Raw genomic sequence first — 27311 nt, 5'->3', positions numbered from 1 at the left:
TTTTGGGCCTGCAGTTCTCCTTTTAACATGATTGTTGATTTTTTTTTTTAATCCCTTCTCCTCTTGATGGACACTTCAGCTATTTCTGGATTTTGGATATTTGGATATTATTTTGGAGATTTGGATATTAACGGCTATAAATGCTACACTCTCACAGAAGTCTTTTTATGAGCATATGTTTTCATTTCTGTTGAGCGAAGACCTAAAAGCGGAGTTGTTGGATCATAGGGTGGGTGTATGCTGAGTTTTATAAGAAACTGCTATCCTTTTAAAGAGTGGTTGTAAATTTTATAGCCTCACTTGCATTATATAACAAGAGTTCTGGTTGCTCTACAGCCTCGCCAACATTTGGTGTTGTTGGTTTTTTCAACTTTAGTCACTCTGCCGGTGGTTGTGGGTGGTATTGTTAAGGAAAAAGCTATTTGTGACACTAGTAAAAGGAAGTCTCTATTCAAGACTTTATTACTACAGTGACTTTTGCTTAGGGGAGAGAGATTGGGCTCAACTCTGAATATGACAAGGGAAAGTGGGGATTTATAGCCAAGGAGCAAGATGGAGGGATTGCTGGATGGAAACTTTCCAAAAGGAAGGGTCAGGCGAAAGAAGGAATTCTGGCTAAGCCAATTTCATGGGCTTCCTCCTAAAGGCAGGCAGCGTGAGCCGACATCAGTGAGGGGAGATGGAGGATGAGGAACCCAGTCAGAGACTGAGGATGATCAGATATTAAGGTTGGGGGATTCTGGCCAAACCAGTTTGGTAGGATTCTTGCTAAACTTTAGCGATGCAGACATGGCCACAGAAGTATAAAAGTCACTGTTCAGTTGGGATATGGATGCACTGTATGTGTATCTGCAAATGTATTTGACTTTTCAGAAATCTTTCTTATGCCTAGATACAGTAGTCATGGTGAAATTTGGGTATTAAGTTTTTTGTTTTGATTCTTAATAATTCCCTCCAACATTTTATTACAAAAAATTTCAAATATGCCGAAAAATTGATAGCACCTGTTTACCGTCTACCTAACCTTTGTCCTTCATATAAACTGTTAAAGGATAAATTTTAAAAGAGGATGAAATCAAGACTCATACAAATATAAAATGAACACATCAAAGATTTAACTCATGGAATTGATAGGATGTGATAACCAGTTCAGAAGAGAACTCAATGTGCCACACATTCACAGGCACATAAGGAATGCTGAGGTGAAATTACAAAGGCATAGCAAAATTAGTCAGTATACATTCCATAATCATTAACTGCATTTTACCAGATACCATATGCATATCTATGGGTAAAAATATTTGCATAACTATCAGTTTTCTACAAATTAACTTCTGCATCTATGGAGTGTGAAACAGCCTAGATAAGGACAAAAGAGGAGATAAGCCAATGGATCATCTAGCCAAGACACGATTTTGTGTGTGTGTGTGTGTGTGTATTTATACACACATGTGTATATATGTATATGCCAATATTTTTCCTGAATCTGATAAGATAATAAAACATGCATTTCTAAAGAATATTCTTCTACATAAGGACAATAACATCACACCTAGGGGGAAAAAAAATTCTAAAGTATCATCTAATATCCCATTTAAAATTTTTAAATTTCCCCTATTGTCCCAGGAATTTCTTTATCTCTTTGTGTGTGTGTGTTTTGAACTAGCCTCTTGTTACTTTTTTTTCTCCCAGACTATTTAAGAACTTTGAAGAGCTAATCCCTTGGGACTACGTCTTCTAGTGACTAATCCCTTTCTTATAACATTTCATATAGCAGTGTTTCTGAAACAGATCTGATGCTTTCAGCTGTCATCCTTCTCCCAAAAGAGTCATATCACTTTCATTAACATGGTCATGAGCTGTGTGCCCCGTGCCCAAGGGAAATGAACCTATGGACCCTTTGCTATATATACATAAGAAAATTACCTGTTGTTATGGGGCTGTTAATCAGCCTTTGTATTGTACCGGGTTGGTGACTGCCTTGCCTATTGGCGTTCTCTTGGGAGAGATTGACTAGAATATAATAGTCTGTTCCTTTGGGATGGAAAGGAAGCATGGAAATCCAAGATAAAATGAGAGCTCAGGGAGAGTGGGCATGGTTTATAATTCCTATGCAGTATTGAAGCTGATTTTTTAAAAAAGAATTCTGATTTGAGAGCTATATTCAGAGTTTTCATGACTGAGGTAACTTTGGTTTTTTTCATGCTTAATGTCAGTTCTCTTATATTTAAAGTGAGAATTTGGGGGCACCTGGGTGGCTCAGTGGATTAAGCCTCTACCTTTGACTCTGGTCATGATCTGAGGGTCCTGGGATCAAGCCCCGCATCGGGCTCTCTGCTCAGCAGGGAGCCTGCTTCCCCCTCTCTCTCTGCCTGCCTCTCTGCCTGCTTGTGATCTCTCGCTGTCAAATGGATGGATAAAATCTTTAAAAAAAAAAAAAAGTAAAGTGAGAATTTTGATGAATTTTTAAAAAGGAATTTAGTTATAGATCTTACCTATGGATATTAAGCAGTAGTTATGACTGCCTCCCTTAATTCTATCAAGGTTAAATTTTTAAATCTATTAATGTATTAGAGGTCCCCAAGACCACCTCTAGTTGGTTCACTACAGGGATTCAGAGAACTCAGCAAAGTTGTACTCATATTTATGATTTATTACAGCAAGAGGCTACAAAGCAAAATCAGCCAGTGAAAGACTCATAGTGTAGTCTGGAGGAAAACAGACAAAAGCTTCCAAGGGTCCTCTCCCAGTGGAATCACATAGGATATACCTAATTTCTTGGACGTCAGATTGTGACTACCCATGCAAAGTGTTGCCTACCAGAGAAGCTTCTCAGAGGCTTCTCAGAGGATCATGGTTTTTACTGGGGGTTGGTCACATATGCACCTTCTGCCTAGCACGTCTTAAAATTACAGACTCCCAGAAAAAAGTAGCTGTTGAGCATAAATAAGGTTTATGCAATTTCAGCACAGTGAGCCATGCATCAGTTCTTGGGATGGTGTGGACCCTCCCAAGTTCAGGTTTCTGTATATCAGCCAAGGGTCAACCATTCAAGCTGGCCTTTCTAAGGATGGCAGGCTCATACCTGTTATGGTAACTCCTTTGTATACAACTAACTTTCTTCCTTTCCTTCTGCTCCACAAATTGGAGCAAAGAATGCTTGCATCTTCTCGGTAACAAACTTACTCAGATTTTATATAACACTTGGCAGGCCATATGGGCAGAAGGGAAGGCAAAAAAGGATGTTGCATGTATTGGAGATGACTTTGATTTTCTCCTTGCCAGATGAGTTCTTTTTAATTTCTATATTAATTCATTACTATGTGTCAAAAAAAATTGCAGACTTATTGCTAAATATTATTTTTAAAGTTGTACTCTAGAAACCATACTGTGTGCTCTAAGGTGATCTTTTTCTAAAATATACCAGTACCTAAAGACAACACTTAGAATGGGAGTAAAATTATTTTTGAAGGGCTCACTCATCCATTTTGAAAGAGAGAGTGAGAGTGGGGGTGGTGCAGAGGGAAAGAATCTCAAGTAGATTCTTTGCTGAGTGGGGAGGGGGCCCGATCCCATGACCCTGAAACATGGGCCTGATCCCATGATGACCTTGAGATCACGACCTGAGCTAAAACCAAGAGTTGGTCGCTCAACCAACTGAGCCACCCAGGTGCCCCATAGAATGGGAGTAAATTTTTGTAAATCATGTATTTGATAAGGGACTTGTATCTAGAATATATAGGAAGTTATTACAATTCAATAATAAAAATGAAGCCCAATTTAAAAAAAGACATATCTGAATATATATTTCTCTAAAGAAGATATACAAATCGCCAATAAACCCATAGAAAGATGCTCAACATCATTAGCCATGACGGGATTGCAATCAGAACTACAATGAAATAATTGCTTTGCACCCACTAGGATGGATATAATCAAAACCACAGAGAGTAACATGTGTTGGTGAGGTTGTGAAGAAATTAGAATGCCCATACGTTGCTGGTGAGAATATAAAATGCTATGACTGCTTTGGAAAACAGTCTGATAGTCCCTTAAAGAGCCAACATAGAGTGACCCTATGGTCCAGCAATTCCACCTCCAGGTACTTACTTATACCTAAGCAGAAATGAAAACACATATCCATTTGAAAACTTACACAAGAATGTTCCTAGCGACTTTATTCATAATAGCCCCCAAATGAGAACAACCCAAATGCCCATCAATGGATGAATAACAGATTAAAAAAATGCGATATATCCATAAAATGGAATATTACTTGGCAATAAAAAGAAATGAAGTAATGGTTCATGCCCCAAGATAGGTGAAGCTTGAAAACATGCTGAGTGAAAGAAGATAGTCACGAAGGACCATTATGTTGTGTGATTACATTTATAGGAAATATCTAGAATAGGCAAATCATAAAGATAGAAAGTTGATGAATAGTTGACAGGGGCTGGGGAAGATGAAGGGTTGGGGTTGACTTCTAAGGGGTGCAGGATTTCTTTTGGGGGTAGTGGAAATATCCTAAAATTGATTGTGGTAATGGAGGCACAACTCTGTGAATGTACTAAAAGCCATTGAATCATACACTTTAAATGGGTGAGTTGAACGGTGCGTGAATGATATCTCAATGAAGCTATTAGAAACATATACCAATTCTTAAGAGAAGATAAAGGGAATTGTTATTTGGCCATTTTTATGAACAGCTGGACTATAATACTCAGGTATTTATTAGAATTCATAACTTAGATTTTCAGACCGTTAAGTCTGTTACTAACTGCTTTGGAATATCTCTTGTTCATTCATTCTGCAGAAGAGTGATTAGGAGCTCTGAAGAGAAATGACACAGTGTTGGGAATATTTTAAGTACTTTTTGCCTTCTGTCTGTCAGGTATCCTAGTTTAGCAGTAAAACTCTCTTTTCCTTAGCTGGTTCTTGGCTGCCTTTGTTGTCCGAAGGGGAGCCGAAGGTGGGTCTGCTCATGAAGGAGTTCTTGTCTGGATCCTTTTCTCTGTAAGGATCTCAGTGACAGAATGCTAAGGTGATAATGGGCTCATCCATCTGCCATGGAATAGTAGTATTATTATTTTTAAAGATTTTATTTATTTATTTGACAGAGATCACAAGTAGGCAGAGAGGCAGGTGGGTGAGGGGTGGGGGGTGGGGGGGAAGCAGGCTCCCCGCTGAGCAGAGAGCCCGATGCGGGACTACATCCCAGTACCCTGGGATCATGACCTGAGCTGAAAGCAGAGGCTTTAACCCACTGAGCCACTCAGGAGCCCCGGCCTTGGAATATTATTAAGTCGTGTGGACTTGAGTCAGCTTGTATTTGGGCAAACAAAGTGAGTTTTCCTCCCAGTTGGTTTAGTTTCATTCAGAATTCGTCAATTCACTTAACTCTAACAGAATGTTGTAGGCAAATCTTTCTTGCATGATCTTACTGACTTATGTTTCTTGTATATTTTTCTGTCCCTTTCAGCTTACAGCTAAGGAAGGTGTAACTGAGAAATGCCGTCTGTCTTCCGTTTAGGCTGGTGCTTTATGTTAGTCTTGTGTGAGAGTCTAGAAAGGAAAAGAATTATGAAGAATTGGGACAACTTCCTTATTCCCCATGAGTCAGATTCTTACAGTGACTTCAGTCTGTTTTTTGAAATATTATGAATTCTTAGCCAGATTATCCCTCAAACTCATGTTCAGAGGCAAATACCAAAATATATACTGAAACCAAGTATAAATGAATTTTAGATTGGCTGCCATTTTAGATGACTCACATCATTCCTTCCCTCATCATCACAAATAATTCTTGCACATACGTCGAGGCCCTAGATGCTGTAACTCCGTGGACCATTCAGAAATAAAAAATACATTTTGAAATTCCCAGAGAGGACATTATTATGTATCTTGAAATCTCAATGAGGACATGCCTCACTACCAAGAACAGGGATGCCAGTGAAGGAGAAGCTCTGTCTCCTGTTAACCAGGTCACTTCTGCAGTGCTGTATCCTTTCCTTACAGAAGCTGAACTGTGTGACCATGTCGTGGTGGGTCTTCATAGGAAACAGGCGATCTGGATTTTTTTGTGACCTGGCTTTCTGAGATCCTGCATATTATGGGACTGTTGAGTGCTGTGTGTGACATAGGACCAATGACCAGATGTGCTGTTTCGTTGGTGTTTCCATGATTGATGTTCTTGTAAATCCCATAGGGAATTTAAATACAGATTGAATTTTAATGTTCAGTCTGTATTTAAATGGTTCAGTCTGACATTAGATGGTATGACCCTTAGCAGAAATTAATTTTGTATTTGTGAATGGTCAGTTAAGTGAACACCTAAACAACTTCACAGAGCAGGCAAGAATAAATCTCTCAAGCAAAATGCTTTGTCTGCTCCCTAAGTAGCTGGTACCAGTGAGCCAAACTCCAGGACCACCATTAGTTTGGATATATGGATAGTTGATTGGAGAAGTTGAGGGTAATGTCAGCATGGGACAGGACATTCTCTCTGCTTTGTCTGTCCTAAGCCCGCCATCCTACAGAGCCCTTGAATCGGGGCTCATAGTCCTATGAAGTACAAAAACCACACCAAGCAATTGTAGCCAATGGACATTTGTGGCAACTGGAAGAAAAAGTTGACAGAGGACTCATCTGTATCTGTTTTCTCTCTCCTATCTCCTGCATTCTTACCAGGCAAAAGTAGAAGAAAAGATCCAGGATGTCTTCAGTTCTTATAAGTTCAACCACCTTGTACCAAGGTAAGCTGTGGTGAGGAGTGTGGGGGGATTGGGGAGACACCCCCTCCTGTGAGAGCCTTTCTTCTTTCCTCCTTGAGCCTGTTCAACCTCAAGGGATAAGTCTGTTGGGAGAACAGACTTAACCTTGACCTTGTGGCCACCTGGTAAGCTAATGACCCCAACTCCTTCCTCTGTTACAAAGCTGTTTAGAGGAGATGCTCTCCTTGATCTGAACCATCAGGTGTTACATGGGGAGACCCCTTAAGGCCTGGACTCTGAGGTCTGATGATGGGGAGGGGAAATTCATGTTTCTGTTGCTTAGTCATGACCTGGTGCTCTGGTGGTTCAGATCAGAACTCTTGAGGTTTTATTTTTCATTGGCACTTTGAGTCCAGGGGATGGCAAAGGTTGGATTCTCTTAATGTGTGTTGTGCTTTGACTGGAAAGAGGTGATGAGTCTGAGCTTCTCCCAGTCTGGCCCTTATTGGTAACTGTGGCACCGCTCCCAAGGATGCAGTCTCCAGGGAGCACACACAGTGCCTTTTGTTTCCCTCAGCAGTTAGCAAGTTGAAGGTTTCTAAGCAATTTGATGTCAGAAATTCCATAAAGGGGATTATAAGCTTAACTTAAACTTATTGTTTAAGTTGAACCTTTGTTTTCCCTTGTTTGTAGTTTATAATGTATCACGCTAGATTTCACGAGGATATTTCATCCCTCTATTAGCATGTCTCTCCCAATCTCAAGTTGTTTCTTCAGACCCATCCTGTGTCGTATTTCCAGCCGTTAGAACAGATTAGGAGTCCGAAACTGTGTGTGGTCATGGTTTTATCTTAGTGATCCCACACTCTGCCTTGACCCCCTCTGAACAAAGGGCCATTGCGCTGCTGGCTGATTCACGCTGGCTGGGAAGCAGAGGGGGGGCCCGAGGTCCTGCCTGAGCTTTGAGTCCTGTGCTTCGGAGACTGAACAGAATAATTGCAGGCTAGTCAGGCTCTGAGTGCTCTGGTTTTATTGGGACATCATGCGTGGTTCTGGCCCAAGTTCCTTTTGTGTCTTTTTTACCACCATTATATTTTGCCACTATTTCCTTGAAAAAGAAATTTTCTTCTGAAAATTCTGATTAGCCAAGGCAGAAAACAATTGGAAAAGGCAAATTGGAAAAAAGGAAAGGCAGATGAGAAGGTCATCTTCATTTTTCTTCCCTGGGGAAGGAACGAGGGAAGATACCAACTAACTAGAGGAGTCTTTCCCCAAACTGCTGAACTAAATCTCTATATTAACCTAGAGCTCAGTCCTCAATAAATGAGTTATTGCTCGTCTGGAACCACAGCTGGAGATTAGGAAATGAAACCATTGGTTTCCACAGCTCGGAAGCTGAAACTAATACAGCAGTGTATGTCAACTCTACTTAAATAACATTTTTACCAAATAGGTTTTTAAAAACAATTTGTTTATTTCTTCCAAGTTTTTATTTAAACACGGTTTCTATCTTAGAATAATCTCCAAGGTATATTAAATGGAAAAATAAAAATACAGAAAAATATGTGTCGTACTCTGCCATTTGTGCTAAAGAGAAAATGGTGTTTTTACAAATCAGTCAGCAAACAGCTGAGGGGGGCACGTGGGCACCAGCTCTGCCTGGTGCAGGCGAGACTTCTCGAGAGGCAGAGGGACTTGGTGGTGGTGAGGGGTGTGATTTTACAGGGGGTCTTTGTGCCTAGCTACTGCATCCCCGGTGACTCACCTGAATGGGCTCTGAGTCACTGTCTGCTGTCTGAGGCCCTGTGGACACATGATCCCTGTGTTTCGAAAGGGACCTTTGATCACTTGATGTTTCTTTTCACCTACCATCAGGACAGACCCTTGGACTTTTCTTTTATTCTTACTGAGATGTGAAGGAGAATGGGAAGTTACATAGTCTGGAGGAAGAAGTGGTGTTTGGGGAAGGGTGCCAGAGGACAATAAAAAAAAATTAAATCCCCTGAATTCATAGGTCTTAGGTCAGGTGCGGGTGGATCTTTCTGGAAGTAGATTATGTCAGGGGTCTGGGTTTATTTCAGGAATCTGACATTTCCCATTTTATTGTTGCCTATGAAAATGAGTGTTTTAAAGGATGCTAATAAGTATGTTATTATGTCATAGCATGGTAATGAATATTAGAGATATTACACATTTAGGCAGAAAGGCTGAGTGAAAGGCTGATAGAAATCAACTTATCGGGCGCCCAATAAGTAGCTCAGTGGGTAAGCAGCTGCCTTCGGCTCAGGTCATGATCTCAGGGTCCTGGGATTGAGTCCTGCATCGGGCTCTCTGCTCGGCAGGGGGACTGCTTCCTTTCCTTTCTCTCTGCCTACCTCTCTGCCTACTTGTGATCTCTCTCTGTCAAATAAATAAATAAAATCTTTAAAAAAAAAAAAAGAAATCAACTTATCAATATAAGGCTGAAGCCAGACACCACCATCATAGAACTAACTTCTTGGATAAAAGAATAAACCTGAAAATTTAGCAAAATTTTACATTATTATCACAATTTCAATGTTTAACATTTTAGGAGTCAAATTTTAGAAAGTCTGACATAATGTAGGAACAAACCTTCATTTTTAGCTAAGGTGAATATTCAGATACTAGCAATAAACCTAAATTACACGGCGTGTTTGTTTTTGAGGTTATGATGCTGGTCGGTGTAATAGCATCGCACATACATCCAGGACCACTGACTGCGCACAGGTCCAGGGATGCCAGGAATGATGCTGAGGGAGGCATTTGCCTATTGAACCTTCCAGTGCCACAGCCCAATAGCAGATTTGGCTGAAATTCAAGGCTGAAGCTGAATGTCAGTACCTTCTACAATTATTCCCCATTACAGGAATGATTTCTTTCTCTCTCGAAGACTGTGAAGCCTGCATCCTCTCCTGGAGTGAGGTAGTCCCCCTCCCAAGGATCTTTCTGACTGTGCTTTTAACAGTTTTGTTTGTCAGGAGCCTGCTTTCCCATGAAAGCTAATTTTCCCTTCCCTGTGTTATTCCACACACTTAGGAATTCACCCTTTTCATTTATTCCTTTAGCTTTGGTAAAAAAGCCTAGATGCTTTTTTACCAAAATTTTAATTTTAATTTTAATTTTACCAAATTAAACTCCCTCTCTTTCTCTCACATACTTCCATGTCATTTTCCTCTTGAGCAACAGGGTGATCAAGACCTACCCATCCTGCCCCTGCTGGGCTCTTAGTCTCATGGAAGAGGTAGCCATTAAACAAACTAATGCAAATACACTGTTACCAATGGGTTGAGTGTCAAGGAAGGGAATGGGACACTCTCAGAGTGTGGGGTGGGGGGGTAATTTAGGTTGGGAAGTTAGGGAATGTGTCTTAGTCTGTTCTGCCTGCTACAACAAATTACCATGGACTAGGTGGTTTAAACTCGAAACTCTTATTTCTCACAGTTTTGGAGGCTGGGGAGTTTCGGTGTTGGATGAGGGCCCACTCCCTGGTTCATAAATGGCCATCTTCCTTCCTCACGTGGAAGGGGTGAGGGAGCTCTCTGGAGCCTCTTTTATAAGGTCGCTAATCCCTTCATGACCTAATCACATCCCGAAGGCCCCATTTCTAATACCATCACACTGGGAATTAGGATCAACATGAATTTTGAAGGGACGTGAACATTCAGTCTATGGCAGAAGGCCTCTCAGAGAAAGTGGCTCTCGGGCTGAGACTGAGGGGCTGAGCAAGAGTTGGTCAGAGTTTAGGAGTTTAGGAGGCTGTTGCAGTATTCCAGACAGAGGGAACAGCATGAGCTAAAATCTTGAGACGGAAAAGAACAGATCATAAGGAAGGCAGTGTGACTGGAGTTTAGAGAGGGTCTGAGATGAGATTGGGGAGAAATAGGTAGAGGCACATCATGAAGGTTCTTGAACCCAATGGGGTTCAAGTCACAGTAAGAAGTTACATTGTATTTACAGTTTATGTTGCTGCCCAGTACACCTATATTTCTAAGTTCTTTTTCAGATAGTGGAACTGGACTCCCAGTATCTTTAACATATTTACTTGATCCTTTCTCTTGTGTATCCCTATCTCCCATCCCCCTCTGCACAGCCACATAGATGTCCTTCTCATCCTCTGGAACACTGACACCCTGCAGTCCCCGCCCCGCCGCCCCCCTCCTACACAGAGCCCTGTGTTGTTCTGCTTCACCTAATGGCATGACTTTAGGGCTGAATTGTTCAGGAAGGAAAGGGAAAGGGCTCTTGCTTTTTATTTTAATTCCTTACACAGAAAAGATTTTTGGACAGAGGTGAATTGAGAATAAAGGAATAGTAAGGGTATTGGTTTTTTAGGGCTGCTGCAATGAAATACCACAGACTAGGCGGCTGAAACAACAGACATTTATTTTCTCAGAGTCTTGGAGGCTGGAAGTCTAAGATCAAGGTGCTGACAGGGTTGGTTTCTCCTGAGTTCTCTCTCAGCTTGTAGATGGTGTCCTTCTCATTGTGTCCTCACATGGCCTTTCCTGTATGTGCTCCTCCTTGGTATCTCTTTCTCTTCTTATAAGGTCATTAGATGTTGGTAATCTTAAATAACTCTTTAAAGATTCTGTCTCCAAATACAGCCCCACTGGGGTTTAGAGATTGAACATATGAATTTTGGGGGACATGGTTCAGTCCATATCAATAAGGCTCTTTAGTACAGTTTTGCTGACTGAAAGAAACTGGATATATGTCCCTTCAATTCAAAGGAATAATAAGCCTCGGGGCACCTGGGTGGCTCAGTGGGTTAATCTTCTGCCTTTGGCTCAGGTCATGATCTCAGGGTCCTGGGATCAAACCCCACATTGGGCTCTCTGCTCAGCAGGGAGCCTGCTTCCCACTCTCTCTCTGCCTGCTTGTGATCTCTCTGTCAAATAAATTTTTAAAAAGTCTTTTTTAAAACAGAAATATTTAGTAAAAGAATAATAAGCCTCAGAGGAGAAGTTAAAATTCATTCAGCATTGTGGCCCTTGAAGCTCTAAGTAAACAAAGAGACCTTTTGTGAGATTTTAGAATTACCTATGCATGACAGCATTAGTGTGTGTGTGTGTGTGTGTGTGTGTGTGTGTGTGTGTGTGTTTGAATAAGTGGGCAAAAATGAAAGAGAATATTTTCGCTTGTCGAAATGGCTCTCAGTGTACAATCTCTGTTTTTCTGCCTGTGGCTGGTCTTCAGATGAAACCAGCTAGAGGAACTCATTAGTTCCTGCCCGGCAGGGCTCCTGGGGCCCGGCTGTGGGTGAGGTTCGGCTGGGAGGGTGCTGTGAGGGAGCCTGCCCATAGGGTCCAACCCTGAGCTGCAGCAAAGGTGACTAAGGCCCCCTTCCGTTAGGTGTTTCTGGGCAGGTGAGGCTCCAGGTACCCCTGAGGCAGGATCTCTTACCCCTCGAGGCAGAAAAGCATTTCCCCCTGAGGTCTTTCACTTTGTAGTGACTGAAAAGCCCCTCCCTGTCCAGTGAGAGAGGAGCGCGGAGATAACAAGGAAAAGGGTTTCTTCTCCACGTTTCTTGTTTCTGTTTTCCCACTAAGAGGAAACGTTTGTTTAGCTGTGTAGTTGGGCTCTCAGAATTCTCAGTCCCACAGGGGAGGGCAGCCTGTGGCAGGCACGTCTCCTCAGTGTGGAGGGCATGAGCATGGAGGAGAGCTGGAGGGGCAGACCCCAGGGCCAGTCCAGTCACTCCTCTCCTTGCCCTCTCCTTGCCCAAGTGAACCTGAACTCTCCTGGGGGTTTGCCATTCATTTAAACAGAAGGGACATCTATCTATCCAGGGACAACAGTCTCGTTAGGTCAGTCAGAAACTGGCCTTACTGTGCGTTTCTTTCTTCTTTCTTCGGCTCATTCGACAAATAGATGTCGAGAGCCTGCTCTGTGCGGGGCCCAGATGTGCAAGCCAGGCAGGAGCTCTCCTCAGAGCGACAAGGCAGTGGAGTAGGGGGGAGGACTGACCAGGTGGTTGCAGTAAGTGCACCCCCCTTCTCACCTGGTCCCTTTCCTTAGCACTGTACTTAAGGTCACAAAATCTTATTTACAGGACCCTTTTACCGCTTTACCCCTTTACCTCATTTCCAAATGAGGTGGCTCGTGTTCTCTTCTTTTTTTTCCCCTTCTCTGGTCTGTGGCTTAGCCTCTCAAGGTATTTGGTGTATTCAAGTTCCTTTGACTGTTTCTTCAATGGGAGAGTTTTGACCTATAGAAAGCCCGCACCGTGAATGGGTCCTTTCAGAGCTGGAAGTCAGGCGATCTGCCTCCAGATTCTGTACTTGCCCTCACCTGCCGTGGGTGTCTCAGCCTGCCCTCATGGACGGTCTCGTGGACCCTCTTGGTTCTCCTCGTCTGCACCCCCATCCTGGCCGCCCCCCGCTTCTCAGCCTGCGCCAGCGTGGTTCTCGAGCTATTTGTCAGCAGTTCCCTGGGCTCATTCAGGTCCTTCCTGCCTCCACCTCCCAGCTCTTCCCCTCCTCCCAGTCCCTACCCTGGCATCCCTATCCTGGCGCTTCTGCCGAAGGGTCCCAGCCAGATTTCCCAGGAGAAAAGTCATGCGACATTGCCTGCTGAGCGACTTCTCCAGAAGTTATACTACAAGCTTTAGCTGGGCCTTCACTGGGCTGTGAGCTCCCCTCACTCCTCTCTTGTGGATTCCCTAACACCCTCACCCCAGTGGCCAGCCTCAGCCCCTACCTCCTGAGAAACTCCGGGCTGTCCCGCATGAGTTTCCTTCTTCCCCACTTTCAAGTCCTGTGTTTGTCTTACTTCACACTTTCTCTCACTGTTTCCATCTCTGAGAATGGAGCATCCGTCCTTACTGCCAGGCTCCTCTCTCCTGAACTCTTGCCCCCAACCGTCCTTCCTCCCTCTTCTTTAGGGACTGTCCTTGGTGGATTTTCTCTGGGCTCTTGCATTTTCAGCATCTTTGCTCTCGAGGTTTTTTTTTTGTTTGTTTTTTTTTAATTTCTTTTCAGCATAACAGAATTCATTGTTTTTGCACCACACCCAGTGCTCCAAGCAATCCGTGCCCTCCCTAATACCCACCACCAGGCTCCCCCAACCTCTCACCCCCCTGCCCCTTCAAAACCCTCAGATTGTTTTTCAGAGTCCATAGTCTCTCATGGTTCATCTCCCCTTCCAATTTCCCTCAACTCCCTTCTCCTCTCCATCTCCCCTTGTCCTCCATGCTATTTGTTATGCTTCACAAATAAGTGAAACCATATGATAATTGACTCTGCTTGACTTATTTCACTCAGCATAATCTCGTCCAGTCCCGTCCATGTTGCTACAAAAGTTGGGTATTGATCCTTTCTGATGGAGGCGTAATACTCCATAGTGTATATGGACCACATCTTCCTTATCCATTCGTCCGTTGAAGGGCGTCTTGGTTCTTTCCACAGTTTGGCGACCGTGGCCATTGCTGCTATAAACATTGGGGTACAGATGGCTCTTCTTTTCACCTCATTTGTATCTTTGGGGTAAATTCCCAGTAGTTGCAATTGCAGGGTCATAGGGAAGCTCTATTTTAAATTTCTTAAGGAATCTCCACACTGTTCTCCAAAGTGGCTGCACCAACTTGCATTCCCACCAACAGTGTAAGAGCGTTCCCCTTTCTCCACATCCTCTCCAACACACATTGTTTCCTGTCTTGCTAATTTTGGCCATTTTAACTGGTGTAAGGTGGTATCTCAATGTGATTTTAATTTGAATTTCCCTGATGGCTAGTGATGATAAACATTTTTTCATGTGTCTGATAGCCATTTGTATGTCTCTGGCTGAACCTCCTGCCTTCCCCCCAGCGCCCCCTCTTTCTCCCCTCACACACATCACGGCATGCTTGGATTGTGGGTTTGGTTTCCTGCCACTAGTCTTATCCCCACCCCAATCTCTTCAGCATGCTGCAGCTCCTGGGATCTAGAAAATGCAGATCTGACCGTGCCTTTCCCACGCCTAAAAGACGTCAACGACTGCCTTAAAATTTTTTTCACTTGCCTTTTTTTTTTCCGTAACAGCTTTGAGATACAATTCAGATATCATATAATTCCCCCATTTAAAGTGTCCAACTTAGTGGTTTTTAATTTATGGACAGAGCTGTGCATCCATCACCATAGTTTATCTTAGAGCATTTTTGTCACCGCGCTGAGAAACCCTGTCCCCTTTAGCCACCACCCTCCCATTCCTCTGTTCCCGTCCAGCCCCTGGCACCCACTTCAGCTACTTCCTGTCTCTGTGGATTTGCCTCTTCTGGACATTTCATGTAAATGGAATAGTACAATATGTGGTCTTTCTGTGACAGCTCCTTTTACTTCCTAAGGGTCATCTGATGTTGACAGCACAGTGACTTTTGACGCATTTAGAAGTCCCCTGTGATCTGGTGTCTCTGTACCTCTGCAGGCTGAGTTCTCAGGGCTCATTGCCTTGTACTTCTGCTCCAGCTGAACTAAACCTACACAAATGTGCCACGTTGTTCCCTTCCTGAAACGCCCACACCCTCCCTTCTTTTGGCTGGCTAACTCATGTCCTTGTGGTCTCCTTCATTCCTTGACACAGTGCTGTGTCCTTTGGGAAGTTTCTTCTGATCCTGCATGCCTTGCTCTGTGCTGCTAGAGCCTGCCTCTATTTGTTCTCGGCCAGGGCTGTCACTGCCACGGGCTCTGTCTATGTCTACCTCTGGGCTGCAGCTCTAGGGAGCAGAGTCACCTTCTGCCCCCTGCAGGATGCTTGGCTTGCACACAGTGGGCTCTCAGAGTCCTGGCCCTTGGACCTCCTTGAAAGAGACATCGAGTCTGGCCTTCTCTTCTCCTTTATGCTCTGGAATCTGCCCTCAGTGCTCCCTGAACTCTCTCGAAGGTCACCAGCCACTTTGTCATTTGTTCTCTTTTTCCTCAGTCTTGCTGCAGCATTTGTGACGGTTAAATACCTCCTTGGAGTTTTCTCCTCCTGTTTTGCCCATGCCCTGACATTGCCTTTGTCCTCCTCCCACTTATGTGACTTTCTTTAACTCCTTCCTCTGGCTCCTTGTCCTCTAAGCCCGCAAGGATGGGTCTTTCCCCCGTTCAGCATTCAGGCTCTTCTCTCTGCTTTGTCCTCTACTCCTGCAGCTTCATCTGTCACTTACGTGCAGACGAATGACTCACTGTCTGTGTCACTTGGAGCCCTCCCCTGAGTCTTACATGTATTTCCAACAGTGCCACTGACCTTGTCACCCAAATACATTTCCTGTGCTATCAGTCCACCTGCCCATGGGTCACCATGCTAATGTGAGCCCTTAAGTATCGAAATACTTCTGCCCTGGTTGACTCTGAGCACCGCCCTACCCTGTCTTCCCGCCTCGCCTCCCTCCACACTTGGTGCTTTCACTTGGCCCAGTTTGTAAACACATACTGAATACCTACTGCAGCCAGATAATCTTTCTAATGCGTAGTTTGGGCCATTTTCTTCTCAGCTCAGAACCTCAGAATTTCACCTTCTACCAGCCAGAATGGCTTGATTTAGAAAGACAAGAAATAACAAATGTTGGTGAGGATGAGGTGGAGAAGGAACACTTGTGCACTGTTGGTGGGAATGCAGCCTGTCATAGCTGATGCGGAAAACAGTATGGAGGTGCCTGAAAACATTACAGATGGAATCACCATATGATTCAGTCGTTCCCACCGCGGGGTATTTCCCCAGAGAAGACAAAGACACTAATTCAAAAAGACATATGCCCCCCTGCGTTTATTGCAACATTATTTATAATAGCCAAGATATGGAAGCAACCTCAGTGTCCATCAGTAGATGAGTGGATAAAGGTGTGGTGTAGATATACAATGGAATACTACCCAGCCGTAAAAAAAGAATGAGATCTTGCCATTTGTAACAACATGGATGGAGCTAGAGAGTATTATGCTAAGTGAAATAAGTCAGACAAAGACAAATACTACATGATTTCAGTTATATGTGAAATCTAAAACACAAATGAACAAACAAAAAGCAGAAACAGACCCATCAATACACAGAACAAACTGGTGGTTATAGAGGAGAGGAGTGTAGGGAAGGCAAAATGGGTGAAGGGAAGTGGGAGATTCAAGCTTCTAGTTCTGGAATGAGTAAGTTGCAGCATAGGGAAGTCATCAGTGGTATTGTAATCACAGTACATGGTGATAGGTGGTAGCTATGCTTGAGTGAGCATAATTTAATGCATAAACTTGTTGAATTACTAGGTTATTACAGTATTAACATTGTGTGTCAATTCTACTTCAATTTAAAAAAAAAAAACAAACAAACCCAGGGGCGCCTAGGTGTCTCAGTGGGTTGGGCCTCTGCCTTCAGCTCGGGTTGTGATCTTAGGGTCCTGGATTGAGCTCTCTGCTCAGTGGGGAGCCTGCTTCCCCCTCTCCTTCTGCCTGCCTCTCTGCCTACTTGTCATCTGTCAAATAAATAAAATCTTTAAAAAACAAAACAAAACAAAAACCAACATAGCTTAAGTGAAAAAAAATATACACAAAACCTTCAGGGTCTACCTTTGCCTACTAAATTGAGTTGAAATTCCTCAGGTGGCATCCCAGACCCCATTTTATAAATGGCTTAAGTTGCCTTTTTGACCACTTTTATTGTCTTCCTAATATTCAGGCCAGATCCCCCACCTGGCTCGCACCTGAATACCTACACTGCACAATACAATAGCCTGTGTCTCCTGCAGCTGTTTAAACTGAAAGCAGTTCAAATTAAATAAAATTTGAAATTCAGCTCGTTGGCCACATTGGCACATTTCACATGCTCACTAGCCACACGTGACAGGTGTCTGCCTGCTGAATAACACAGGTCCATTTCCATCACTGCGGGACGTTCTTCTGGACAGCCCTGGTCTCAGCCTTTTTGTCGCTGTTCTTCTGGCTGCTGTCTCCTCCTCTCCTCACCATCTCTACCCGTGAAGATTTTCTCCTTCTGCCGCCTACCTCGTGTTCCATCTCTTGCACACAGCCTTTCCTGATCATTCCTTTCTGCATGAGATGCCCCCACCCCTTCCCTTTAGAGCCTTGGTAGTATTTGACCTGTGTGTCCTTTATGGCCCCTGCCCATTTGTTTCTCACATTGTAGCCACTCACGTCTCTAACGCACTTCCAGCACTGAACTGGGAGAGTCTTTGAGGTAAAGACTGCACGAATGATCGTACTCTGAGCATAATCCAGAGGGGGTGCAGTCCATCGTTTTTGAGCTGATCCCCTAGAAAGGAGAATTTTTTTTTTAAAAGGTTTTATTTATTTATATGACAGACAGAGATCACAAGTAGGCAGAGAAGCAGGCGGGGAGGGGGGGGGGATGCAGGCTCCCCGCTGAGCAGAGAGCCTGATGTGGGGCTCGATCCCAGGACCCTAGGATCATGACCTGAGCCGAAGGCAGAGGCTTTAACCCACTGAGCCACCCAGGCGCCCCAAGAATGGTTCTTTTTTAATTCGTGGAATTAGTAAGCAGAGGGACTGTCTGGCCACCCCAGTTCTTTTTTCCTTCCTCCCACAATCACAGGCCTCTGCGGTGAGACCCAGCAAGAAGCACAGCCCCTGTCCTTGGCCTTGCCCGTGCAGGTGGCCATGGGCGGCACATTCCATCTTACAGCCAGAATTGCTGATCTCAGTGCCAAGGAGACCAACTGGCTGCGGAATACAAATAGGGTCCTCTGGCCAGGGCAATGGGTCAACACGTAGGAGGTGGAATTTCGGGGAGGGAGACATAGACGCACAGCTGGGGAACAGGCAGGGTACATGCTACCTGCCTCGGAGAAGTGACCCCAGAAGAAATGACTGGAACGACAGAGGCTAAACAGCTCAGGGAAGTGGTGAGTGCGGCTCAGGGTGAAATTGCTCACAGGGTGGGGAGCTGCAAGGTGTTCTGTTCGCAGTTAGACCCTGGAGGAGCTTTCTGGATGGTTTGTTGTCGTCTTGGCCATGTGTGTCCATTGTGGCTTTTCACTTTGCCCAAAGTCACCTACCATGAAAGAGAGGAACTCACCCACAGCGTTGGCCAGCACATTTTCAGACATTTTAGGGACATTCAGGTGCTGGCCTCTTGTGTCTGGTTTAGCTGCCCTTGGGAACTAAAGAAGATGCTGCTTATCTACTGGTTAACCATGGGGAGTGCGGCATCCTGAAGCTGAGAGTGTGTGCATGTGCACACGCGTGTTCTCTAATGGGCAGGAAACAGGAGCGTAAGACTAGGTTTTCAAGTTCTTTGTCTTTCCAGGCTGATTTTGCAGAGAGAGAAGCACTTCCATTATCTGAAAAGAGGGCTTCGACAGCTGACAGACGCCTACGAGGTAAGCTCGCTGCCCAGGAGCTCAGTTGAATGGTCAGGCAGACAGTCCTTTTTCCTATTGGAAGGTGGAACACTCATGGGCCTGGCCTGCTGTGGAATCGCTCTTTGTACCCCATGGCTGTGGCAGGAGCCAGGTACGCGGGAGCCCAGACCCACAGAGCCGAGGACTCCCCCTCCTGAAAGGGCAGAACTAGCTCTCTAGCCGTGTCTTCCCCTAGGAGGGACAGAGCACCCTGGGTGGGGTGGGGCTTTCTTCCTCCATTAGATCATGGTGAGGGGTTCACGTACTTTTCCTGGCCACCGCTTGTCAGCTGCCTTGAAGGCAGTTACTTTCCATCCCTAATCCTTTGCCCTATAAGCGGATCTAATCCTGTGCTGGTCAGAGGATCAGTATATAAATCCCAGTGAGGACTTCACAGTTGAACACTATAAAAATGCCCATGCTTAGAGTGCATTTTGAATCACATTCCTCGGAGCCCTGGGGTTCCCCAGAGGGGCCTCAGGGGAGCGCAATGGTGGTGGAGGAGGGGGGAGGGTGTTGGGAAGGTGGCAGACAGGATGAATGTGAGTAGGAGGGCTCCAGTCTTCCTGCCTCACTTTATACACAGCAGCTCTGCTTCTAATTTGCTTTTTTATTTGGGGGAGTCTGCATCTGATTATTTACAACAGGGATTGGCCAGCGGAAACGCCTGTAGATCTAAGCAGGTAGTATAAATAAGAGAAATGGGCAGGTGGAAGGGAGACTGAGGCACACCTGGGCACTGAGCTTTCCCTCTGTTCCTGCCAGGTGCTGCTATCCAGGAATGCAGACCCACGCTCGCCAGATCTGTCTTCCTCTCTCTTTTCAAATTAAGCCAGACATTCAGATTTCTCTGTGAATCTCCTAATGCCTACATGTTGCAACTAATTCTAATTAAAAAAACAGAATGCTACAAAGAACAAGCAGAACATGTCTATGAGCTAAACTTGGCCTCGGGGTCAAATTTTCAATCCTTAATGCAGGGCCCCTGTGGTTAGGCTGCAGTGAGCCTGATATGGTTAATACCATACCAGCCAATGGCTGGACAACAGGCTGAAAGCTTACCATGCTTCCTCTCACCAACTTTTCTCACCTACTACATGAGATCGGTCAGTCACAGGGTTAAGGCATTTGCTCAGAAGCACATAGCTCTAAGAGGAGGAGCTGGGACTCTAACCCAGGCAGGCAGGATCCACACCCAGTGCTCCTCGGGTGGCGGCCTGGCCACAGCTAGGGACAGTCAGTGCATTTGTGAAGAGGGCAGCTTGGGCCAGTGGAAAGAGCACTGGAGTGGGAGTCCAGAAACCTGGCTTCTTATCTCAGCTCTGACATTTGATGTCTTTGTCATCTGGAAAAAGTTAATCTCTCTGGATTACATTTATAAACTTTTAATCTGGAAAATGGGAGCAGTAAGATTACCCACCTGCCTGCCTTGAATGCTCGCTCCGTGTTTATGGGTTGAATTCGGATCCCAAGCAGCTCACGCGTCACCTCAGGAAGCCTTTCCCAGCCCCTGAGGCAGAATTAGGCTCTTCCTGTGCTCCCTCCACATGGCTCCTGCCCAGGGCAGTGCATATCGTCATTCAGGTACATGCACACCTGTGTTATATGCCATCTTGTTCCAGAAAGCCCTAAGGTAACTCATGCTTAAATGCATCTGTCTACAGTCCTCTTCCTCTGCAGATGAACACACATTCTGTTCCCAAGCATCGCAAGAGTAGGAACTACATTTTGTTCATTATTGTGTCCCTGTAGCTGATAAAATGCTCGGCACACACAACGAGGTACCAAATAGTTGTTGAATCAGTGAGTGAGTTAATCCAGCAAATGGCTCTCTGAGAGCCTGGATCTCCTTGGGTCTACACTGAGAAAACAGCATCACTTAGCTTCGTAGCATGTGGGTGCTCCTCTGCTGAGCCTTCGTTGGGTGCCTCTCAGGGGAGGACCCCGTGGCCTTAAGGTAAATGTCTTTGTCCCATTGTCCTTTTTGCACATATGGTCACTTCAGCTGCTGACTGGGGCCCAAAGCAAAGCGTCCTTCATTCACTTATTGTTCATAGGGTGCCCTCCTCCCCCTTCCAGGCTGCCGGGGTGAGACAGATGTCGCCTTGTCAGCAGCGTCTTGGAATGATTCTGAATACGGGGTGTGTTTTCTCCCCTGTGCCTTTCGCAGTGTCTGGATGCCAGCCGCCCATGGCTCTGCTATTGGATCCTGCACAGCTTGGAACTGCTGGATGAACCCATCCCCCAGATGGTGGCCACAGAGTGAGTCTGGCTTCCGGGAATCTGGGCTGTTCTTTGAAAATTCACTTTTGAGTTGGGGGTTCTTTTTGTTTTGTTTCTGTTTTACTGATTTTGAATGAAAAACTCATCATGCTGCAAAGCATACCCTTGCCCTGCCCTTGACCCCAGTAACTTCCTGAAACTCCTCCACTTTAGAAGCCTATTGTAAGTTCGTGGGTAGAACAAGACTTTGAACTCCCAAGAGAAGGATTCTGGTTTCTTCTGTGGCCTTTTCTTTTGACTCTTGCTCTGGTCTTTGAGAAAATTCTTCATCATCAATTCTGAAAGACGTGATTCTACCCGAAAGAACAGTATGAATTCGAGTAGCTTCTGTGGGGAAGCATGTGCCAGCCCCATGAACAAAAATGCCTTTGCCTTTCATAAACACCTCCACAGGCGTCCCGCTCACCAGGGCCTGGGGGGCAGTGTAGCTCTCGATGGTATTAGATGTGTTACACTCTTGGGGTGCCAATGCCTTGACCCACAGTTTTCTTAAACTTCTGATTTATGAACAGAGATCTAAGCAACTGAGATTGTCCCCAAACTGCTGGTGCAGGAGGTGTTCTGGGAATGACTGTGGCACCTCGTCCTTAGAAGCTCATCACAGTTTAGATTTTAAAGCAGAATCTTGTCCTCACTGCAGTCTTTGGGATACCTGGGATGGGGAAGGGCAGCCAGGGATTGGATCTGATGCCCCTGTTCTCACTGAGAAAGAGAGAGAGAGAGCACCTTCCCTTGTTGACATCTGGAGTTCTTCTGATCCCCTGGTGCTCCTGAGGGAGAGGAGTCCAAGTGGGAAGTCCCATGAGCCAGGGTCGTTTGCTCGCAGCCCATAGTACCGGCCACATGAGGATGCATGGAGGCTAGCCTGGGCCCTGCGCTGGTCACTGCCTGGTCACCGTGCCCCTGCCTGGGTCACGCTGTCAGGTCAGAAGAACAGAACCACACATTGTCTCATTCATTCTGTCTTCACAATGACCTCTCATTCTTGCCTTCCTGGGCAGGGTGTCTTGTGATGACTGTGGATGGGGAAGATAATAAAGAATTAGGCAATTAACCCTTGTGATGTGTACGATGCTTTCTGAGGGAGAGGAAAAATGTGCATTGTCCTCGTCACGATGCTGCCACAAGCCTCATTGCTTCTAGCTCTGAAAGTAGAATTGGACCCAGTTTCTGCAATACCAGGAATTTAATTGTCAAAGGCTCATGTGTTTTTGAAATACCAGTGGGGGGTTGTGGAGTGTTTGGGAAGTTTCTCCCCCACACATACACAATCAGGAGGTACAGCAGGGGAATGGGAGAGTTGTACACTAGAGAAGAAAAAAAGAAATGGAGGATTCTGGGGCAGGCAAGAACAGGTGTGTGAGGGAGGAGGCTGTAATTCCTGACTGGGAAGATCGCAGATCAGACTTGGGTCAGCATCGATTCTGAGTGTGTTCTATAGGTTGTAGACTTGCTGTCATATAGGTAAGGCTTTGCCGAGGAAGGAAGTGTCAGAGTAGCTTTCCAGGCAACGTCAGATAGGAAGAGAGGACCCCTTTCTAGAGTCTTTCATAGTGAACAACTGGACACAGCCCCGGTATCCACTGTAGGGTTGTGTTAAAGTATATTTGAAGCTTAAGTAAAATATGGTGCAGAATGTACAGTGAAATACTGTGCAGCCACTGAAAAATTGACGTCAACAGATGTTAACTAGACTTGCTGTGATCATTTTGCAATACGTACAGATACCGAATCACTGTTGTACACCTGAAATTAATAAGATGCTATATATCCATTATACTTTAGTAAAAATATATGCATGTAAATTGCACGTCTGTTTACAAAAATGTTATATGGACTCTCTGCTCAGCGGGTGTCTGCTTCTCCATCTCCCTCTGCTGCTCCCTCTGCTTATGCTTTCTCTCTCTGTCTCAAATAAATAAATAAAGTTTTTAAAATGCTTACATTTATGTAGAAAGATGGTCACGATTTAAGTGAAAAAAGGTAGTTAAAAGGATTCAACTTCTGTAGATTAAAAAATAGCTTGTTAGGTGCATAGAGAAAACCAGAAGGTATACACACCTGGTTGTAGTTATTTCTGGATGGTGGGGTTATGTGCATATTTTAAAATGTTATTCATTTTATTGTTTTGTAGTTAAAAGGATGCTTTTGTACTAAAAAGCTAGTTCTAATTTCAAGAACCGCGTGATAGTGAATGAGAATTTCTGCTGCCCAGCTGCCTTAGAATCTTTATTTGGGGTTCTTCTGAGCATTGATTTAACAGAGTTTTAAAGAATTATTTCGACTTTCCAATAATGAATTTTATTTTGTGCTTGGCAGATAGTTAATTCTAGGGGCAGATAATATCTGTTATCAAAGAGCTTAGCTTTACAAATAAGGAAATAAACTACTTTTAGTAAGATACAGAGAAATCTTAATGACATCTGTAAAAATATGGGTATTTTTAAAAGACAATCTGATATAGGATATTACTTTTTTGTTCATTTTGCGCAGAGAAAAGAAATGCTTTGAAAATGTGGTCACATTTCTGTCCCCTTCTTCATACAGGTATTAGGTGCAGAGTTTAGGTCTGGAGTATTATTTTCCTGCCCTTTTCTTTCCCCACTCTGCCACCTAGTGCAGACAGACGACAGACAGACAGACAGACAGACAGAGAGAGAGAGAGAGAGAGAGACACACACACACACACACACACACACACACACACACACACACACACACACACACACACTTCTCTTTCCGATTTTGTTCAGTGTCATTCTTCTATGTGTTTAGGGAACTGAATGGCAAGCTGAGTGCCCTCTAGTGGACAAAATCGCTTTTTCAGCTGCTTTGACTGCCGAATGAAGCCAGGAAGGGCCAGGTTTTTCCTGCTGGCCTCAGACCTTTTAAAGGACAGTGTGTATGTTCATAGGTAGGAATTTAGCTTGCCACTTTTGAGAGACTGTATCCACAAATTTGCATGTGTTTACCTGAAATAAGTTAATATCTTGGAACTAGACTAAATACATTTGTTTTTAGTGATTTTAGCAGGGAAGGTAATGAGGATCCCATGCTTTGTTACTGAAAACTAAAGTGAAATCACAGGGAGATGGCTGCACTGTCAAAGTTAGGTTTTTGGCTCCTATAAGATCTAAAAATCGTCTTGAACTTGATTCTTTTAGGACTTCTCTGCTTATGAAGTTTTTTCAAATACTAAATTTCAGTTTTCATGTGTCAGTAGTGTTCTACTGTTTCCCTTTCAAAAGGCTGTTATTAGTAGCTGATCCTCTGAATATCTCTTTAAATATTTTTCCTTTTAATTTTAAAATATAATTTGTCTGTTTCCTTACCTTTCTATGAAGATACCTCATCTCATCCTTTGTGTTCTGAGCCTTTTTTGGCCAGGAGCTGCTGGGGGCTAGAGGGCTGAGGTCAAGGGTACTGCCAGTGGGACAGTTCCCACAATGTATAGCTAGACAGTCCAAAATGTCAGTAGTGCCAAGGTGGAGAAGCCTTGTTCTAAAATGACCCACTTCAGCCTTGACCGTAGTTCCAGAACAGCAGCGTCCAGAGGATGGCTGTGCTTGGGGAGGTCAGACGACGTGTCAGACTCTCCAGGCAGCACCGGCCTCCTGGGGTCAGTGCAGAGCCCACCTGCCTTTGACCTTTTCACTGCCAGACTCTGCTCAGGAAGGACTTTTCCTCTTTCTCGTGCTAAGCTCAAGTTGTTTTATGGTATGAAATACGAAAAGACTTCATCCTAGAGGAAGCCCGATGTCGAGGCATCCATCTTGTATTGGCCTCGCCGCCCAAGCCATCCTGCTCAAGGAGGACTGTTGCTACTTCCAAAGTTATCATCTTTGTAACTTCTCTGTCCACGGTGACCCGTTCTGGTGCTGAAGGTTTTCTTAAATCTGACTTAAATTCTGGTGCTGTGGATTAGTGTTGGTGTTCATTTCTTTACCAGAAAGTTTGTACGATTACCCTTTGTACGCTTGAGATATTTTGCTGGGTAACTTCTTCTTGGTGTTTGCCTGTCATATTAAGCCTTTTAACGTTTTTGGTATTTAGCCACTTTTACAGCTCTAACCTGAACCTCCTTTGAGTTGGCAAATAGAGGCTGGAACCAAATATAGTTGTGGCCAGCACTGTGTTTGTTTATTTATTTATTTTCAAGATTTTATTTATTTATTTGAGAGAGTGAGTGGGAGAGAAAGAGCACGAGAGGGATGGAGGGGCAGGGGGTGAGAGAGAAGCAGGTTCCCCACTGAGCAGGGAGCCCAATGTGGGGCTCAATCTCAGGACCCTGGGATCATGACCTGAGCTGAAGGTGCCACTTAATTGACTGAGTCACCTAGGCGCCCCCAGTATTGCATTTATGATGCTCTTAAGAAGTATTCTCATTTGTGTTCACAACTCACAGGTCTTAACCTCTGGTCCTTTTTCTCCTATATCCCAGTCCTTTCCCATAGTATATTTATATGGTTTACTCATCCCCCACTCCTGCCATCCCTAAGTATATTATCTTGTCCCTATTTCATTTGTTTTATTCTTAAATGCTGCTGATTTATTTTATATTATTCTGGACTTTAATTCTCACCTTGGAGGTGTTTCTCTGGTCCTTTGGAATTATCTGCTTGTTTTAGAGTACTTCCTCCAAGTTGGTGACAGCAATGCCCAGAATCAACCACTTTAGGTCAGTCTTCAACCATCTCCTTAAAGTCCAAGTAAACCCCTTATGAGGCTGACGATTAATCATTGATACTTCTGCTTTGAATTGATCTCCTTATAGGTTTCACAGACTTTTTCGTAGTTGAATGATAGAGTGTTGATGTTCAGTAGAACTTTCTACAGTAATGGAGATGTTCTCTATTTTGTGGGAGCCACTTGGGACGTGTAGCTATTGAACAGTTGCAGCGTGGCTTCTGTGACCAAGGAGCTTAAGTTTAAATTAATTTAATGAATTTAGTTTAAAATTTGAATAGCCTCATGTGGCTAGTCGCGACCTATTGGACAGCACAGATCTTTGCTACCCAAAATGGCCGTCACCTGGAGTTTGCTGAAAGGGCAGACTCAAGCCCATCTAGCTCTTTGGAGTCAGAGCTGCATTTTTTTAAAATTATTTTTAAATTTATTTTTACTTTTTTTTTTTATTATGTTCAGTTAGCCAACATATAGTACATCATTAGTTTTTGATGTAGTGTTCAACGATTCATTAGTTGCGTATAACACCCAGTGCTCATCACCACACGTGCCCTCCTTGATGCCTCTCACCCAGTTACGGCATCGCCCCACCCCCTCCCTTCTGTAACCCTCAGGTTAGTTCCTGGAGTCCAGAGTCCCCTGGTTTGTCTCCCGCTCTAAGCTCCTTTCCCACAGGACTTTTAAACTAAACTCCAGCGCCAGCGGAAAACAATGTAGGGAGCTCCAGGTGTTCCCCCACAGCTCACTTCTACTTCAGGCTAAATTTTACATTTCCTTTTTAGTATCTTTTCTTATTTATTTATTTATTTTTTAAGCTGTGCTCCCATTTCAGATGGATTCATTTTTCCCAACCTATGGTTTTAAGTCACTTCTTAAATTTTACTTTCTTTTGCACATACATGTTTTATAGACTTTTATACCCCACCCTAGCCCATTTTTCACTTTAATCAGAGCTGCATTTTTTTTTTTAGAGTTTGTTTATTTATTTGACAGACAGAGATCGTAAGTAGGCAAAGAGGCAGGCAGAGAGTGGGGAAAGCTCTCTGCTGAGCAGGGAGCCCGATGCGGGGCTCAATCCCAGGACCCTGAGATCATGACGTGAGCTGAAGGCACAGGCTTAACACACTGAACCACCCGGGCGCCCCCTGTCAGAGCTGCATTTTAACAAGGTTCTCGGGTGGTTTCTGTGTGTACTCAAGTTTCACAGGCAATGTACTTGGCTGTACATTGGAGCCACACGGGAATTAAAAAATAAATATATATGGCCACTTGGGTCCCATCCTCAGTGATTC

At 44.3% G+C, this 27311-nt stretch overlaps 1 protein-coding gene across 1 annotated transcript in view; it reads left to right on the top strand.

Moving 5' to 3' along the window:
• LOC309866396 (protein farnesyltransferase subunit beta) overlaps window positions 1-27311 on the top strand; it is a 65228-nt gene that overhangs the window by 8646 nt on the left and 29271 nt on the right. Inside the window, exons 2-4 of the mRNA XM_082734120.1 lie at window positions 6688-6752; window positions 18957-19029; window positions 21221-21312. Coding sequence (XP_082590246.1) covers window positions 6688-6752; window positions 18957-19029; window positions 21221-21312 — 230 coding nt within the window. The remainder of the gene's footprint in view (window positions 1-6687; window positions 6753-18956; window positions 19030-21220; window positions 21313-27311) is intronic.

The sequence above is a fragment of the Mustela nivalis genome (assembly GCF_964662115.1).
Source record: "Mustela nivalis genome assembly, chromosome: 6".
NCBI lineage: Eukaryota > Metazoa > Chordata > Mammalia > Carnivora > Mustelidae > Mustela > Mustela nivalis.
The sequence above is the reverse complement of the archived record's forward strand: the minus strand, read 5'-3'. Positions and strand labels throughout refer to the sequence as shown.